A 19,440-nucleotide genomic window follows, 5' to 3' on the forward strand; every position below is an offset into this window, starting at 1 on the left:
AAAACAAGCAGTTGAGCCCTGGCCGGAGTTGTCCAGTGGTTAGAGCATCGGCCTGCACACTGAAGGGTCACTGGTTCGATTCCCGGTCAAGGGCATGTACCTGGGTCTCAGGTTCACTCCCCGGCCCCTATTGGGCATGTGCGGGGAGGCAACAGCTTGATGTGTCTCTCTCACATCGATGTTTTTCTCTCTCCTCCCTCTGTTCCTCCCTTCCACTTCTCTGTCTCTGAAAAGCAATGTAAAAAATATCCTCTGGTGAGGATTAACAAAAAAATTAAAATTAATGAAACAAGCAGGTGAAGAAAATGCACACATAAGAAGAAAAAACGGGTAAGTTAAATCAATAATTATGCACTTGTATCTTTTTGTAAACAACAGCCAAATAAAGCACTTAGACTTTATTGCACAGGCACTGGGGTAAAAGAACCAAGGTACTGGGATTGCTACATACTGCCAACAACAAGGTTATAAGCTTTAAAAGCAAAATTACACTTTATAGCTAAAATGTATGCTTATTTTACTTTATGGATGCAAATTGTTTTAATATATTAAGTTGGGATGATAAGAATTATTTACAACAAAAATAACTTAATTTTCATAAAATATGTGTTAAAACATAGTTTCGCAAAAAGAAAACAGAATTAGTGTCAACCACTCACTGGTTCTGAACAGCAAAGCACAGGTTTGTAGCCGAGCAGACTTGCTGTCTAAACCATTCTCTTACCATTTGATGTCAGCATATAGGGTCTGCACATGCTACAGTCAAAACCAGTGTCTGCCACATTTTCCACTTCCTCTTCAGTATTTAAGTTTTGACAAATTGCATGCATCCATCTAAAAAGACCATATTTGTACACTTTAAAAAAAGGAAATATACTAAGAATGGTTTTCTTTTAAAAATAGGAGTTGACAGTCTTCACACTTCAAATCCCGAATCCTCAAATGCTCACCCTTTCCTCCTAACCTTGCCTACTGACCCACAAACATTTTCAAAGCTGAGAAGAAGGAAAGAAAAAGGAATGAAATCAAGTACTAGGAAGGGGTAACGGTTTGATGGTCATACCCTAAAGATCTGGGAAGTTCGTTGGGGCAAGTAAGTACATGGGAATTCAGAGACTGCAAACTGTAGAGCAGGGGTCCTCAAACTTTTTAAACAGGGGCCAGTTCACTGTCCCTCACCGTTGGAGGGCCGGACTATAGTTTAAAAAAAACTATGAACAAATTCCTATGCACACTGCACATATCTTATTTTGAAGTAAAAAAACAAAACAGCAAAAACATCCGCATGTGGCCCGCGGGCCGTAGTTTGAGGACGCCTGCTGTAGAGTGAGTGAGTGAGTGAGTGAGTGTGTGTGTGTTTGTGTGTGTTTCACGTGGGGCACCTACCGTGGGAATACACAGCTCATGCAAATGAAGCTGAACAGTAACTGGGAAATAAAAGGAGCTGTCTTGCCTTGGAACAAGGAATTGTGGGCAGAGTCCTGAGAATCCTGCAGAACTGATGAAATACTACTAATATCACATGTAGAGTTAACTGCTCACAGAGCACAGAGTGTACCATTAAAACCAAGACAACACTCTTGATTTTGAAGCTGCACACAGACCACAGAGGGAGAGCACATAGGTACTTAGTGTCTAGAGCGTTAAGAAAAAGTGGCTTAAGGAAAACAGAATGTGTGATATCCTTTGTAAAATCTAACATTCAGAAACTATCCGAGAAAAATGCATATATGCAGGCAATAATTTGGCTGCATCTATTTTCAAGGAATTTTATCAACTCTCAAAAAGCCCTACTAGTAACTTAAAATCTTTAGTCTGGAACTGAGAAGACAAAACTGGAAACTTCTGTGGGTTTCTAGCTTATTAAAAATCTGGAAAGCAAAGGTGTTGTTTCTTAAATTTAGAGAAGTTATTTTCTAATTTCCTTCTACTACATTTCTGAGAGAAAAGCTTGCAAACGATGGGGGAACACCGCCAGCACAATACCTATCACACTGTCTGCACTGCAGAATGAGGTCTTCCTCCCGGTAGTTTCGGCAGCAGACGGGGCAGGAAGACAGGCTTGCACAGGGGGCACACTGCGTGTAGTTGTTCTGCCACTCACACCTCAGACCTGCAGACGTGGCTCCACAGTGTCTGCACCAAACACACCTGAAAGCCAATCCCCGCCACAAGTCGCAATTTTACTTATTCAGTTACTGTAATAAAAGAAGCTACACATGAAGAGTAGATGGAAATTATTCAATGTGTATTTGAAAAATTTGATTAGTGACAGCTATCATGGTAAACATGAATTATGCAATTAAGCAGACATGGCTAATTTTTAAAAGCTGAAGTAGCGTAAACCTTAGAGTACCATTTACACTTCCAGCCTCCTTTGGGAACCGTCTGCAAGGGAGGGTCCAGGCAGTAGGTGTGGTAACTGATGTCACAGTCATCGCACAGCAGGAGTCTCCCTGGGTCCGTGGCCTTCCCGCAGGCCTCACACACAGTGCACTCGAGGCACCGCCAACCTTTGCTGAGAACCACTTTAGTGATCTGGAAAAGAAACAGTCGCCGCGTGGTTTATACATAACCTACACAATGCGCATGACCGAATACACCATGGAACTGAACATGGTGCTTATGTACCTAAAAGCAGAAAAGAGGCAAAACTAACATTTACTGAGTACCAACAGTGGCCCAACATGGAGGTGGACACATTCATATACTTCGAGGAGTCCCCCAACTGGACAGAATAAAAGAAAGCAGTAAATATTTTAATATCGTAATGCCTTTTTCCATCCATATAACTACCCTGTGCAGTGGCTTTTCTGTCCATTTTACAGATGTGGTGACTGGATTTTACAGAAATCAAGTAAACTGCCCCCTTATTGTTAATACTAGAGGCCTGGTGCATGAAATTCGTGCTGGGGGTGGGAGGGGGGGAGCCGTCAGCCCAGCCTGTACCCTCTCCAATCCGGGACCCCTCAGGGGATGTCTGACTGCCTCTCGCAATCCGGGACTGCTGGCTCCTAACTGCTCGCCTGTCTGACTGCCTGCCTGACCGCCCCTAACCACCTCTGCCTGCCTGCCTGATTGCCCCTAACTGCTCCCCTACCAGCCTAATCGCCCCTAACCATCTCTGCCTCACCCAGAACCCAGGATTCCCTCCTCAGGCTGGTCACAGGCACCCAGGACCCCAGGCTTCCATCCCTCTGGCCGGCCACAGGCACCCAGGACCCGGGCCAGCTGCAGCTACAGGGGACTGTGGGTGGGTGGCTTCGCCCAGGCCGCAGGCGCAGCCACAGGCACCCTGGGCCGCGGGGCAGGCAGCTTGTCCCTCTCCCGGGACGCAGCCGCTGGCACCCGGACCACAGGGTGGGCGGCTTGTCCCTCTCCCGGACCGCAGGTGCAGGCGCAGCCGCTGGCACCCGGACCGCAAGGCGGACAGCTCATCCCTCTCCCAGGCTGCAGCCTGGCTAGTCCCCATTCCTCTCTCCCCAGTGTTGAGCGTCTGAGCCGTGGGGGCGTAACGACGTGAGGGCGTGATGACCATTTGCATATTAGCTCTTTATTATATAGGATAGGATTTAAAATGTATCAACATAAGTTTCCACTCTGACATTTCATGAATTCATGCTCCTGAAACTTGTGTACATTGAAAAGGCACTTGTAGTATTAGTCAACATAAAAATGCAAAAAAAAAAAAGTAAAATATGAGTTCCCAAGAACATTTTATGATCTTAAGAGAACTAGGACTTTTGAAGTTCACATTCACTCCTCTGTTTATTCTCTCAGGTAACTTTCAGAATCTCTAGAAAAGTTTTTGAATCCCTATACTTCTGAAAAACTCCTCAAAGCAGTCACACCATGTAATAGTAAGAATTTAGAATCAACTTAAAGCCTAGAGTCTATTGACAAAAAGGATCACAAAAGGCCTGTGTTATTATAATGAAATAGCAAGCAATCAAGACAATAAAACTCAGATCACGAGGAATAAGAAAGTCTAAAGCTACTTAAAAGAAAAATAAGTTAAATAAAGGAACAACTATCAAAATGGCATCAGACTTGCACAGCTGGAGTGGTTCAGTGGTTGAAAGTCCATCTATGAACCAGGAGGTCATGGTTTGATTCAGTCAGGGCACATGCCCAATCCCATGCTCGATCCCCAGTAAAGGGTGTGCAGGAGACAGTCAATCGATGATTCTCTCTCATCACTGATGTTCCTATATCTCTCTCCCTTTCCCTTCCTCTCTCTGAAATCAATAAATAACCATATATTTTTTAATGGCATCAAACTTTATTTCAGCAGCCAGAGTTGGAAACTTTCATTCTATGGGAAAATACTTTACAAGGTACAATTCTTACCCAAGTAAACCAGTAATCAAGTGTGAAAGTAGAATACCTTTCAGGCATCCAAGGACTCAAAATTCAGCTTCCCAATTACCCACCTAATGAAGTTACTTAAAGGTCTGAGAAACAAAATGAGTGTGTGTACCAAGAAAAGGGACGATATGGGCTCCAGAAAGCAATGACCCCAATGAAGGGAAGCTTAAGGAAGACAGCTGAACAAGGCCTGGATTGGAACGGGGTGTGCAGGGAGGGGCATCACTCCTCCCAGGAAAGCAGACACCTGCCAGAACAACCGGGTATGATCTAGCTTCTACAGCAGGTACACACAAATGGCAAAACAAGCTGACGGGGAATCACGAATTCATGCATTTTCTTCTTGCTAGTAAAAACTCCATGAAAAACAAAAGAAAGTCACGGTATGCTACTCAGATGTTCAGTGAACACTTACTGAGTCATAGCCAACACTGTTTATTAACTAAATGCAGTTTCTCTCTCCCTTGGCAGCACCCTGGAAAATGTCTACAGGCATTGGATGCCAGGAGAAGGCAAGGAGTGTATTTTAAAAGCTAAGTTAGCATTCATTTCATTCACAGCAGAAAGTCACAGAATCTAAGTCAGATAAAGCAGCAGCACCAGCATTCAATTTAAAGCTACAGAGTTCATTCACTACCAAGACCTGCAGATCAGAAGTGTCCACCTGTGGAGAACAGGATTCAGTAGTGGAGTTGGAGCAAGAGGGGGTGGGTCAATCATTGCGGGTCAGTCATGGTGAGGCTTTTAAAGCCATTTGATACTTTTAAGCATGTGTATTCATTACTTTGATTAGTCTACCAATTCATGTAAATTAGTCTTACATGATCTTATTTACCAAATGGAGGAAAGAACCCTGGGTAGGAAGAGCAAGGTGGTTTAGAGCAGTGGCCAGCAAATTTCTGTAAAGGGTCAGACATTGGATATTCTAGACTTCATGGGGCATGTGTCCTGCTGAACTCCACAACTGTGCCATTGCAGTGAGAAGCCAACTACAGAAAGGTGTAAACAAGGGCACGTCTGCATTCCAACGGAACTTCATTTACAGAAGCAGTTGGTGGGCCAGATTTGGCCTGTGTGCCATGGTTTACCAATCCCTGATGCAGAAGAAAGACAAAGTGGAAGAAAGACTTAGTGGTAGAAAAAGTTTTTTATATTATATTTTTACTCCTACTAAGTTCTCCTCTTTCACAGACAACTATGCTGTGGTCCTTTACAGCCAAACTCTCAAATTACTCAGTTTATAGTCACTCTCCAGCACACTAAATCTGATTGCTATGCCCATCACCACTGAAAATGCTCAAGCCAGTTAAGATCTCCTGACTCCCAAATGCAGTTGACATGTTAGTGTGTACTGGACCTCTCTGCAGTATTTCAACATATGAACAGCTCCCACTCCCCAAAATCCCCTCTTAGTTCAGATTCCAGGGCTCTCCTATCTGGTCTAGTCTTCATTTCTAAAAGCTCTTTCAGGTATGGCATCATGCAGGGTCCGCACCATGTATAACGGCGTGATGCATGTGTTTTATAGTCTACTAGAAGCCCGGTGCACGAAATTCGTGCACAGCGGGGGGTTGTCCCTCAGCCCAGCCTGTACCCTCTCCAATCTGGGACTCCTGGAGGGATGTCCGACTGCCCGTTTAGGCCCACCGGGATCGGGCCTAAACGGGCAGTCGGACATCCCTCTCACAATCCAGGACTGCTGGCTCCCAACTGCTTGCCTGCCTGCCTGCCTTCCTGATTGCCCCTAACCGCTTCTGCCTGCCAGCCTGATCACCCCCTAACCACTCCGCTGCCAGCCTGGTTGATGCTTAACTGCTCCCCTGCCAGCCTGTTTGCCCCCAACTTCCCTCCTCTGCCGGCCTGGTCACCCCTAACTGCCCTCTCCTGCAGGGTTGATCACCTCCAACTGCCCTCCCTTGCAAGCCTGGTCCCTCTCAACTGCCCTCCCTTGCAGGCCGGGTGCCTCCCAACTGCACTCTCCTGCTGGCCATCTTGTGGTGGCCATCTTGTGTCCACACGGGGGCAGGATCTTTGACCACATGGGGGCAGCTATATTGTGTGTTGCAGTGATGACCAATCTGTATATTACTCTTTTATTAGATAGGATAGAGGCCTGGTGTACAGGTGGGGGCCAGCTGGTTTGCCCTGAAGGGTGTCCCGGATCAGGGTGGGGTTCCCTTGGGGCGTGGGGCGGCCTGAGCGAGGGGCCTGTGGTGGTTTGCAGGCTGGCCACGCCCCCTGGCAACCCAAGGGGAGGCCCTGGTATCTGGAATTTATTTTCCTTCTATAATTGAAACTTTGTAGCCTGGAGCGGAGCCAAGCCTGTTGCTCCCTCTGGGGCGGCAGCCATCTCTGTGGCAGTTAATTCACCTTCTACAATTGAAACTTTGTAGCCTTAAGCGGGTGAGCCTGGCCAGGGTGTGCGGAAAGCTTTGCTTCCCCTGTTGCCGCCGGCAACCCTGGCCTACTCTCTCAAGCTCCATTCTGCCGCCATTTGTTTGAATTTGTTTACCTTCTATAAGTGAAACTTTGTAGCTTGAGTGTAGGCTTAGGCCTGCAACGGCTATGGAAAGCTTGGCTTGCTCTGTTACCTGGGAAACCTTGCTCACTGTGGCTGTAGCCATCTTGGATTGGGGTTAATTTGCACACTCACCCTGATTGGCTGGTGGGCGTGGCTTATGTAGCAGAGTGATGGTTAATTTGCATATTACCATTTTATTAGAGAGGATAATGCATATCTGCTTCAACTACAGTAAGGTAACTGGGAGGAGACCTTGCTCCCATCATAAAATACTAGATAACTGGACAAATGTATGAAGCACTCATTTTCAGACACTGGACAAAATGCAGTCCAGGACTGTGGTTTCTGAGGGGTGTGGGACAAGTGAGGTGAGACCTATGATATTCTGCCTGTAGACATTTTCCAGGGTGCTGCCAAGGGAGGGAGAAACCCAGCAGAGTATGATGGTCTCACCAAGCTTAGCACACATGATGGAGCTCAGGGAGGCTGAGGCAACTGCGGGACAGAGGACTGGACAGGAAGGAGCAGTCTACACAGCATTTCCCTGAGGCCTTTCGCTGTAGACATCTATGAAGCCAAACAGAGCCCCACGACCAGGGCAACAGCTCCTGGGAATGTGTAAGTTGAACATTATCAGAGCCCACACAATGTTGGAAAACATGTGGAACTTAACTAGTCAGAGTGGTGAATGGGGGGGAGGGGAAGGAAGGGTATGACCAAGTGGCAAGGAAGAATAAACTAGCACTACCACGGCCATCGCAAAAGTGTCATTTGGGGAACCCCAGTGGGTCTGGGAGTCAGAACTATTTTAATAATTATACTAAGGCTTTGTCTCTTCCATGTTAATCCACTCAGTGATGCTTTATAGAGGCTGCATGATGTACACAACAGCATTACAATAACACCATCCAAGCTGTGCCTGCATAATTTTATGTTTTAAAAAATTCCCAGTTAATTTCTAAAATAAAATATTCAAGTTATTGTCCTCATAAACAAAAACTCTATGGTAATTTTTAAGAGTGTTAATGGTTCTAAAACCAAAACGTTTAAGAATGCACACTTCATTATGAAGGTTCTCTAGAATGACACCAGAAAGCTTAAAAAGCTTCAAAAGTTTTAAATTTATCCACAAATAACTGCCACAAGAAAAACTAAATACAATTTAAAGAAACAAAATCCAGACTCCCTACAATATACTATTTTAATTCACAATGTCCACATTCAATCAAAAATTACTACATGCTATCAAAGCAGGAGAACATCTACCAATGAGCAGAACAATTAGTTAATACAGTGAGAAATGCCAGGTAAATATATACAAAGACTTGAAGAAAAAAATTTGAACTACAAAATAATAAACTATAAAATGGAGCTGAGATTAAAGAATACAATTCTCTGAAAAATCCACTGGATGGGCTTTAAATAGATTACACACTTCTAACAACGCTGAGTTTTGGGAAATGTAATAGAAATTATACAAACTAAAGCACAGAGAAAAACTGGGGGGGAAAACCGACAGTGTCAGTAATCTGGGGGAAATGTTATGCAATTTCACACACACCTGAAATTCTAGAAACAGGGGAAGGAAACATAAAAAATTTTTGAAGAAAAATGGCTAAGATGGACCCAAACTGATTAAAAATATCAACCTACTGATCCAAGAAGCCTAACAGACACACGCTGTATATGGTCAGGGTTGAGAAGAGAGAATGGGGTGAGACGCAGGGGGACTAATACTTCACTAACTATTCTAGATGCTTTCAACTTTTATAATTAATAAACAGAATGCATCAACTAAACCTCATGCCTTAGAAATAATAGTATAAAGCACATTTTAAAATAAAAATCACTTTTTCAAGACAATAGCAGGATAATCACTACAATTCAAAGACAATAGATTTATAGAGTCAATTTCTTCAGGTTAACACTTGAAAGGCAATACTGAAAGTATTTAAGTATTGGTCCATATGTACAATTATCCTGACAATATTTGATTAATTATAAGAATTGGAAGCAGTATACTATCCAAATCAAATAAAATGTAACTGCACTTTTTGTTACATCATTTAAATGTAAGCATATTTACCTTAATACTGACACAGTATGGATGGTAACACTGCCCACACTGAGAACAGGCCAGTAATCTTCCCTCTGCTCCTTGGCCAAAACTGCCACAAACTACGCACATATCCTGAAATTAAGTACACGTGAACATAAGAATGTACTAAAATTTTATAATTTTATAGTATAATTCTTAGCTAGCACAGCTCTAGAGCTAGATATCAGATGCACATTAAGATAAAACAGAAGTGGGCAAGGAGGATTCCGAAGTGGAAAACTGGAAATAGCTAAGTTCAAACCTGATGCAAAGTGAACTTGTCACTACTAGAAAATAGCACAACTGTATTGTGCATGGAGTTTTCTTCTTCATCCTTATTTGATGAAATATCAGCAGCAGACACCTAGAAAAAGCAAGAAAGATAAAATATCATGACCAAGTAGTGTTAATCCCAGGAACACAAGATAGCTTTAGCACACAAAAATCCAATTGATGTAATTCAGCATATTAGCAAATAAGCCACAGGATTATTTGTAAAATTCAGAAAAGGCATTTGAAGAATCCAACATCCACTTCCAATTTAAAAAAAACTCAACAAATTATGAATAGATAGTAGCTTCCTCAAACTGATTTAGGATGTCTATTAAGAAAACTAGAGCTAACACCATATGTTATGATGAAAGATTAAATGCTAACTCCCCCCAAAAAAAAAAAAAAGATTACCTGATTTCATCCCATCTACCCAACACTATACTAAAGGTAACAGCAAATGTAATAAAGAATAAAAATGAAATGACATAAAACTTTATTTGCAGACATAATTGTGTATGCACGAAATCTACAAATGAATTCTACAAATATGCAACTAGAAGCAATAAGGGAGTTTTAGTTAAGGTTGTAGGATACAAAATCAATATGCAAAAATAAATATTGTCTCCAGATAGTAACAACCACAATATGAAATTGAGACAACACTACCATTTACATTAGCATAAAAAATATGGAAGACTTCACATGAATCTGAGAAATGGTGTGAGAAACGTGTATGTTAAAAACTAAATAATAGCACTGAAGAGAAATTCAAGACCTAAAAACCGGAGAGATACACAAAGTACATGGGTTAAAAGGCTCAATATGGTTATACAATTTCCCCTACACTGATCTGTCCTTTGAATGCAAAACCAACCAAGATCCCACAAGACTTATTTGTAGAAATTGACAAGCTAATTCTATAATTCATACAAAAATATGAAGGATTTAGAATAGTCAAAACAACTTTGAAAAAGTAGAATATTAGAAGACTAATGGTGTCTAGTTATAAAGTAGAAGTAATCAAAACAGCCCAGTATTGGATTGCCTAAAGATAGAGAAAATTTAGAGATTCCAAAATTAGATCCACAAATATACAGATAACTAATTTTCAAGAATGATACAAAGGCAATTCAAAAAATGGTACTAAAACAACTGGACAGTCAGTATGCCAAAAAGTAAACTTTGATCCATACTCATACGAGCCATAAAAATTAACTCAAATTGGATCACAGAACTAAATGCAAAATCTAATATCACAAAACTGCTGTAAGAGCCCTAACCAGTTTGGCTCAGTGGACAGAGCGTCGGCCTGCGGACTGAAGGTTCCCAGGTTCGATTCCGGTCAAGGGCATGTACCTTGGTTGCGGGCATATCCCCAGTATGGGGTGTGCAGAAGGCAGCTGATCGATGTTTCTCTCTCATAGATGTTTCTAACTCTCTATCCCTCTCCCTTTCTCTATGTAAAAAATCAATAGAATATATATATTTTTTAAAACTGTTATAAGAAAACACTGAATAGATTTCTAATTTGGGTCATACTAATATTTCTCAGACACCAAAAGCACAATCCACAGAAGAAAATATATTGGACTTCGTCAAAATTAAAGCATCTCGTCTTTACTAGACATAGTTATGAAAAGAAATGAATTTGCTTTGTTAAAACAGGACCAGAACCCATGTTTCTTTACTCCTTTAGTAGTAAAATTAAACAATCCCACCTGACTCCTGAACTTAAAATGACAATTAGAATTTGAAAAACAGGATTTTAGGGAATAGTTACTGCAGGAAATATTACCAAATAGTTGTTGTTGTTTTTTTCAATATACATTTAACTAAAGCCTCATCAAGTGTCAACAAATATTTATCAATCTTAAAATGTCAAAGTAGTCATAAAATCCTCCACATTTTAGAGTCTGTACTAACCTGCAATATCTCTCATTTCTTCTGTAAACCTTTTTATAAAACACTGATGAGAACAGCTACAACCAAAACTTAAAATGCCAACAGAATTTTTTCAAGTAAACAAGAATATGACAGGAGTTTGCCCTTTTTTAAATAATAAAGAAATTATCCATTTGGATTTGGGAGGAGGATTAGCATAGAAAGAACAGTGTCAAAAAAGAAGGCAAGAAAAAAGAAAAAGGATTAGAAAGTAGAAAGCCTGACCAGAAGTGTTTAAGTAAAAACACAGTAAAATAACAATTTTAGCCCATTTATGTGACTCTTAACATCTACATAATTGCTATCCAGGAGATTACCATCACCAGTCGATGTGTTAAGGATTACAGCTAACGGAAAGGAGGAGAGCCTTACCCCAGGTAGCACAACTGTCCCCATTCCACTTTTCAATTTGGACCTGCCTCTGCCGCCACGGCCCGACAGGCCTGCACCTCGAGGTCTCCGCTTTCCTGGGAACCCCGACCCACGGCCCTACACAACAGATAAGGAAAGGTCAGCATTCTGCTCAAGCCCCAAAGAATTAAAAAACTAAGTGGGAGGCAAAACATCTTAGTAAATGTTAGTTACACATATAGTTGCTTCTTTCTTTTATTTTGATCAGATAAATATTGAGATATCAGGGTTATTATTTCTATCTTTTAATATGTATTCTGCAACTTAAAAACATAAAGCGCCTACAACCTCAGAGTCAAACTTCAGGTCTGTCGGTTACAAATGCCCTACATCCCCAAACCCTGGCCTTATTTTTCCATTGCCTAACCCTGCATTCCAGATGGCTAGAACATCCACAGCCCACCCAAGTATCTCCATGTGCAACACTTGTAATCAATATACAGGAAGTATAAGGAGCGACTCTGGCTACCTGGTCTCTCAGTAAACATAGTAAGAGCTAACCTGTTTGCAAGACTTACTAGGACTATCTTAGCATGTTTTACTCTCAACAATCTTATAAGGTCAGTCCTATTTTATTATCCCCATTTAAGAGATACAGTGTACTGAGGAATGAAAGGTGAAGTAACTTATCAAAAGCCACAGACCTAGCAAGTCTGGTTCTTAACCACTATTCTGAACTGCCACACTGCATGAAAGCTAATTCTTGCTAGTACACAATAATATTTCTTCTAGCCATTAAAATCGTCAACTTCCCTTATTATTCAATAGTTGTCTGTATGGACTGAACATGAGTGCCTCATTCTACTATAGCAGTGGTCGGCAAACTCATTAGTCAACAGAGCCAAATATCAACAGTACAACGATTGAAATTTCTTTTGAGAGCCAAATTTTTTAAACTTAAACTTCTTCTAACGCCACTTCTTCAAAATAGACTTGCCCAGGCAGTGGTAGTTTGTGGAAGAGCCACACTCAAGGGGCCAAAGAGCCGCATGTGGCTCGTGAGCCGCAGTTTGCCGACCATGGTACTATAGTGTTTAGAGTGCAGTTTAGTTATAGATAGGAAAATGGTGGAAGTATAAAAGGCTTGCTTTGAATCATATGGATAATAATTACTTAAAACGGAAAAAATTTATCTGAATTTTTACCCAACCCAAGAAAAAATTCTATGGGAAAACACGTTAAATTCCCAGATATTTTAACAAATAAATACTAGGATTATTTGTTGTGGTTTTCTTTTTCTTGTTTATACTCAGACTTATCTCTTACTACCTCAAAAACCTGAAATTTACATATCCTTGTATATATTTAAAATTATGCCTGGCTGGTGTGGCTCAGTGGTTGAGCATCAACCTATGAACCAGGAGATCACGGTTTAATTCCCTATCAGGGCACATGCCTGGTTTGTAGGCTCAATCCCCAGTAGGAGGCGTACAGGAGGCAGCCAATCAATGATTCTCTCTCATCATTGATGTTTCTATCTCTCTCTTTTTCTCTCTCTCTCTGAAATCAATAAAAATATATTTTTAAAAATATTAAAATACTCAGGAAAATCCTTTGCTATTTTTTCCCTAACAAGTTAAACAGTATTTATGTTCAACTGATCTCTCACTAATCACAGTTTGAAATGCTGCACTCATTACCAATTTAGCAGAACAGTTTCCAAGTCAATAATTAATGATTATATTGTGAGCATAAGACACATACATATGAACAAAAGGGGAGGAAGAATCTTTCTTCCTTCAGTTTTAATAAATCCTTCCAATTTTCAAACTGCCCCTCCTTGTCCCTGTCCTCTAGATCTCTGAGCTTCTTTGAACAAGGGGTAGTAGGGCTGACTTGGATAGTTTCTTCTTGATCTCTTGTCAATAGGTATGAAACAATTTTTAAAACTTAAGTCAAAGATTAAATGAAGACTATAATAATCTCACAATTTATTTTTTCCCAACATCCAATGACACAGGTGAAAATTGGTGGTATTTGCTTCAAAATTGTCAAACAAGTCATCTTTTATACTTTTAAAACAAATACTTATACTTTAAACACCTTGCATGATATCAGAATGAGTTAAAAAAATAATTCTTCCAATGCTGATAGAAAATTACAAAGTGGAATCTATAACTCCTTTGAAATCCTTGATTCATCTAAATTAAACACCCTTATTCCATAATTACATCAAATATAAAAGAGAAAGGAAAACTGTGTTCTCTAGTCAGTAAAATAAACAGATGATTAACAATTTTCAAGTTAATTTTTTACCCTTCAAAATGCATCAGACTAAACTTACTTCAAGAACTAGGGAGTCACCCAATGACATGGAAAAGGCCCTATAATTTTGAGGTTAACACAGCCAATGAAATCTGCAGCGACTCTGGTATTTCTTCTCCACTATTACATTAACAGCTTAGTGTAGTTTTTCTTTTGTAAGCAACAAAATTTTATGATATCACGAAAAAATGACCAATAACTAATTACTTCATAGCCTCTGTGACAAGGATTTCACCCATCCTGCTAATTACAACATAAAAGGAAGAAACCATGGAAAAGGGTATTAAAAATTTACACTTAAAATGACAGATGCAAAATTACAATTTAATTTCCTCCTAATTCATATTTTTAAGTGCAAGCAGGTTGTCTCTTCATTATTAAAATGTTTAGGTTAAAGACGTGGCTCTGAAAGCTGAACCAGTTAGAAAAGAAAGGCTCGATTCTGAACTTCTACTCGGATAAAACCAGGAAGAAATGATACATGAATGTAAATGCAATTTTATTTACCACTTTGATGCTCCAAATGGCACTGCCAGGAAGCTGCCTGGGTTTAAAAATTTCCCGACCTTCTGAAATGTCTGGGGACCAGGAAGGTGGGCTCACTGTATTATGGGTACTCCAAGCCCCCTAGGATATGGCAGGTGAGAAAATAGATGTGTAAAACTCAGCAACATAAAAGGTCAAAGCCAGCAACTAAGGAATTTTAGAACAGCAAAAACAAATGCAGACGTGTGGAAATTTAGGACAAATTGCTTCAAGTTAGGGCAAATAAGCTTATCACTTACAGTGACTTTATACTTAAATGTTTGCAGCTACAAATTACATTAAATATTTTATTCTGGTTGAAACATCAGCACAATGAAACATTAAAAATTAAGGCTTATATGAAATCAACACTGACTTATGCATTGCAATTATAACACCAACTATAAATAAAAGGCAAACTCTAAAATTAGCACTATAAGAAACTATTTGGGGATTACTTTCTTCTAACAACAATCAATTACTCCACTGGAAAGGAAGGGAAATAGATAACCTTAAAGAATGTCATGTAACCCATTGCTATAACCACCCAACCAGTAGGCAAAAAATGCAATCAGAAAATGCAATAAAAAAAATGAACAATCAATAGACACATTCACTTTAAATTGTGGAAAGTTAGTTTGTAACCTTCAGATGCAAATACCATTATAATCCTAGCATCTAATTACTCTTCCTTCAATGACCATTCATTGTGAGTTTTGGTTTTTAGTTAAGGTACTATTATACTTTGATTACATCCTAGGGATTAAGTTGAAAACTGAAAATGTTAAAGCAATTGTCCTAAATTTGCAAATTAAAATGCCTAAAGTATCTGATTATTTATACGAGAAATAGTAACTTATTAGAATAGTTACAATAAAACTAAGACATTTTACTACCAAATAACTACATTCAGCAATAATCTGAACTAATCTGATGAAAATGCTAAGCAGCATGAAGAAAAATGTTTACTCCACAAAGATAACATTTTAAAGGAAAACACAAAATAAATGTCAAACAATAAAGAACCTATTTTGAATTAGGTAATTCAACAATGCTTAAACTTAAGACAACACAGTACTTACCAGGTTTCTAGAATATTATCAAACTAACACATAGTAGCCTATTAATCACATAAAAATACCATTGGGAATTTAAATAATCAACCAAAAAGAAGAGCTTGACTATCCTCTGTGGAGCAGATAGTTAATGGGAAAACAGTATTTAAGGAAAAACCACAGAGGGAGACTGTTTGCACTTTTAATCAATCTACCTACCTCCCCTCAAGCTCAGCTAACCGCTACACTTTCCCACTATCAGATCAACTTCATGCAGACCTGTCTTCTTTCCTACTGGGCCCAGGCTTTGGTAACCTGCGGTCGCTGAAAGCCCGTTCTCTATGCTTCTTTTACTCAAACCCAACATCCACAGAGCTCTGCTGGGTTCGGAGCAGCCCCCTGTGAATGGTTCCCTGCCGTCGATGCCACACTTCGACCTTCCTCAGTCTCCACCAAGTTCTTCCTCCACCTGCCCTCCAAAGCCCTGCCTTTCCCAAGGCTGGAGCTGGACAACCTTCCTCCCTACGCAGTCAACCTGAATGGTCTGGTTGGCAATGAGGGCTGGAAACCCCCTGTTGGATTTGTTGTCTCCCAAGTTCACATGTTCTGAGAGCACCAAGTTGGTATGATTTCCAACTGCCCTCTTAGCATTTCCATTTTCTCACAAAATGTCTTAAGTTTACCATGTCTAAACTCTCTCCCTTCACCAGTCCCCTCTCAGACTCTAACCAACCCTTTAGAAATGGCTTGGGAGTCACGAAATAACATTATTTTCCCTCCTCACTCTCCCCGCTGCCTCCTCAATCCTTTCCCCCACCACTCCTTCAGTCCAAACCACTGGTAAATCCGGTTCCTTTTATCCTCCAGTCTCTCTGATCATTCTGCTTCTCCGTCCCCCACTGCCTGGCTCAATCCCACTCCAAAAGGCCTCAACTTTTTTAGCCTCTTCTTTGCCTGCATCTCCTCAAGCCTTTATCCATGCAGCAGCCAGGAAGACTTTTCAAAAATTCAAATCTGACCAAGCAAGTCACTACTGTTGTAAACCCTTCAACAGTTCTCAGTGCACCTCAAATCCAACCTTGCCCACTGCCTCTCCGACCTCGGCTTGTAGCACAGTCCTGCTGCCCACCCATCTTGGCTACCCAGGCTCCCCGCTGTCCTTCAAACATGACTCACTCTGCATCCCACAGAGCCCTGCTAACTCAGAGCAACTCCAACTTTGATGGCTGCTTCTTCCGACTCCTCAGGTATGGCCTTAATTTTGCTCATTAGCAAGGCCCTTCCTCAGCACTCAATTGAACCATCATTTTCCTTATCACACCTTTGTATCTTCTCATTGGTCACAATTTGGGCTCATATATTGTATTGCTTATAATTATTTAGTGGTAGAGTAGAGGCCAGAGATGTGTGAATTAGTTCTCAATATTTCCACTGGTTTTTCTCTGAGGATATCTGGCTAATGTACATCGTAAATTCCTTTTGGTAGATTGTTTAAGGTTATGTCAATAGGCAGCTCTTAAAACATATCATAAAAAGTCTTACTCGATAATGTTATATTATCCATCATAATTTAAAAGTTGCCTTTGATGCCAAAACTATGTATCATTCTAAAAAGCATTCATGTTTCATAAAATATGAACAAAATGAAGGGTTCTATAGATCAAGAATGTTTGGATGTCATTTTAGGGATGATTGGAAAACCACCCAACTGCTATGAAGAACTTATATAATAAAAGCTTGGGTAATTACATTATGAATTTTAATAAGTATGTTATAAGACATTGGAAGACAAATGGTGTGCAATTTTATAGGAACAGAAGAAAAATTATGATATACTTCGATATTTTGACAAAGGAGAAATTATCTAATATATTCCTTAGACCTTAAAACTGAAATTTAGCTGTAATTATTAACTTTAGTTATAAATTATCCTTCAGATCTCAGCTTTGATCAAAAAGAACAGACCAGAGGAAGTTAGTGCTCCCTGTCAACTGCAACATAGACTGCACTGCCATTGCACTTGCATTTACACTAACTACACTTGCATTTATTTGTTGCCATTGGTGTATAAAGCTTGATGAGAAGAGACCATGCTCTTTCCGTTCACTGATATGTTAAACGTTGTTTAGCATTTATTGAACATCTACTTTTTTCTCCTACTTATTGCCTTTTTTTGCATGCATAAATGCACCAATAAACACTGTAGTATGATATGAACCACACTAATTCACCCACCAGTTATAGCCTAGGATCTTGAATTTCCTCATCTATAAAAAAAATTAATCTATCCAATGCTCTGTTACTCTTTACAACATATCTACAAAATGAATTAAAATAAAAAAGGTTCAAAATGCAGACAGCAGGAGGCTTTCAGCTGTAAAGAAAGCAAAATAGAACCAACTTGCTATTAAATCATATAGAAACTCCTAAAAAATACTACTTGGCAGAGATTGAATTGATTCCAACAATAATTACTGAATCCGCCCCTAACCACTCGCCTGCCTGCCTGATCACCCCTAACCACTTGCCTGCATGTCTGATCGCTCCTAACTGCTCGCCTCCCTACCTAATTGCCCCTAACCACTCGCCTCCCTACCTAATTGCCCCTAACCACTCGCCTGCCTGCCTGATAGCCCCTAACCACTCGCCTGCCTGCCTGATCGCCCCTAACCACTCGCCTGCCTGCCTGATCACCCCTAACCACTCGCTTGCATGCCTGATCGCTCCTAACTGCTCACCTCCCTACCTAATTGCCCCTAACCACTCGCCTGCCTGCCTGATCGTCCCTAACCACTCGCCTGCCTGCCTGATCACCCCTAACCACTCGCCTGCATGCCTGATCGCTCCTAACTGCTCGCCTCCCTACCTAATTGCCCCTAACTACTCGCCTGCCTGCCTGATTGCCCCTAACCACTCTGCCTGCCTGATCGCCCCTAACGACTCGCCTACCTGCCTTATCACCCCTAACTGATCACCTACCTGCCTGATCACCCCTAACTGCCTCTGCCTCGGCCCCCGCCACCACGGCTTTGTCCGGAAGGATGTCCAAAATGACATCCCGAAGATCGTTCAGCTGTCCGGTCTAATTAGCATATTACACTTTTATTATTATAGACTAGAGGCCCGGTGCACGAAATTCGTGCACGGCGGTGTGTCCCTCAGCCCAGCCTGCACCCTCTCCAATCTGGGACCCCTCGAGGGATGTCCGACTGCCCGTTTAGGCCTGATCCCAGTAAGATCGCGCCTAACGGGCAGTCGAACATCCCTCTCACAATCCAGGACTGCTGGTTCCCAACTGCTCACCTGCCAGCCTTCCTGATTGCCTCTAACCCAGTGATGGCGAACCTATAACACGCGTGTCAACACTGACACACGTAGCAATTTCTGATGACACGCGGCTGCTGAGGCGGCCGCATGCCGAGGATGAAACATTTGCTGCTCCTGAGGATGAAACATTTGTGAAATAATGTTTTTTTCCTCAAAGTGACACACTACCCGAGTTATGCTCAGTTTTTTGGCGAAGTTTGTCACACCAAGCTCAAAAGGTTGCCCATCACTGCTCTAACCACTTTTGCCTGCCAGCCTGATCACGCCCTAACCACTCCCCTGCCAGCCTGATTAATGCCTAACTGCTCCCCTGCCAGCCTGGTCACCCCTAACTGCCCTCCCCTGCAGGCCTGTTCCCCCCCAACTGCCCTCCCCTGCAGGCCTGGCTCCCCCGACTGCCCTCCACTGCAGGCTTGATCGCCCCCAACTGCCCTCCCTTGCAGGCCTGGTCCCTCCCAACTGCCCTCCCCTGCTGGCCATCTTGTGGTAGCCATCTTGTGTCCACACTGGGGCAGCCATCTTGTGTGTTGGAGTGATGGTCAATTTGCATATTATTATTTTCTTAGATAGGATGATCTCCTCTTCCTTTGAACTACCACAGATGAGACCAAACTGGAATAGTGAAGGAAAAGTAAAGGGGGAGGGGAGAAGGCTAG

At 41.3% G+C, this 19,440-nt stretch overlaps 1 protein-coding gene across 14 annotated transcripts in view; it reads right to left on the reverse strand.

The window, feature by feature from the left end:
- Positions 1–19,440, reverse strand: part of KMT2C (lysine methyltransferase 2C) — a 259,362-nt gene that overhangs the window by 81,704 nt on the left and 158,218 nt on the right. For all 14 annotated transcript variants that reach the window (XM_079786336.1, XM_079786335.1, XM_079786334.1 and 11 more), the window contains 7 exons: positions 14,385–14,504; positions 11,574–11,690; positions 9,250–9,351; positions 8,976–9,080; positions 2,357–2,538; positions 1,987–2,151; positions 725–834 (listed from right to left, as the gene is read on the reverse strand). In XM_079786336.1, coding sequence (XP_079642462.1) covers positions 725–834; positions 1,987–2,151; positions 2,357–2,538; positions 8,976–9,080; positions 9,250–9,351; positions 11,574–11,690; positions 14,385–14,504 — 901 coding nt within the window. The remainder of the gene's footprint in view (positions 1–724; positions 835–1,986; positions 2,152–2,356; positions 2,539–8,975; positions 9,081–9,249; positions 9,352–11,573; positions 11,691–14,384; positions 14,505–19,440) is intronic.

The sequence above is a fragment of the Cnephaeus nilssonii genome (genome assembly GCF_951640355.1).
Source record: "Cnephaeus nilssonii genome assembly, chromosome: 12".
NCBI classification, from domain to species: Eukaryota; Metazoa; Chordata; class Mammalia; order Chiroptera; family Vespertilionidae; genus Cnephaeus; species Cnephaeus nilssonii.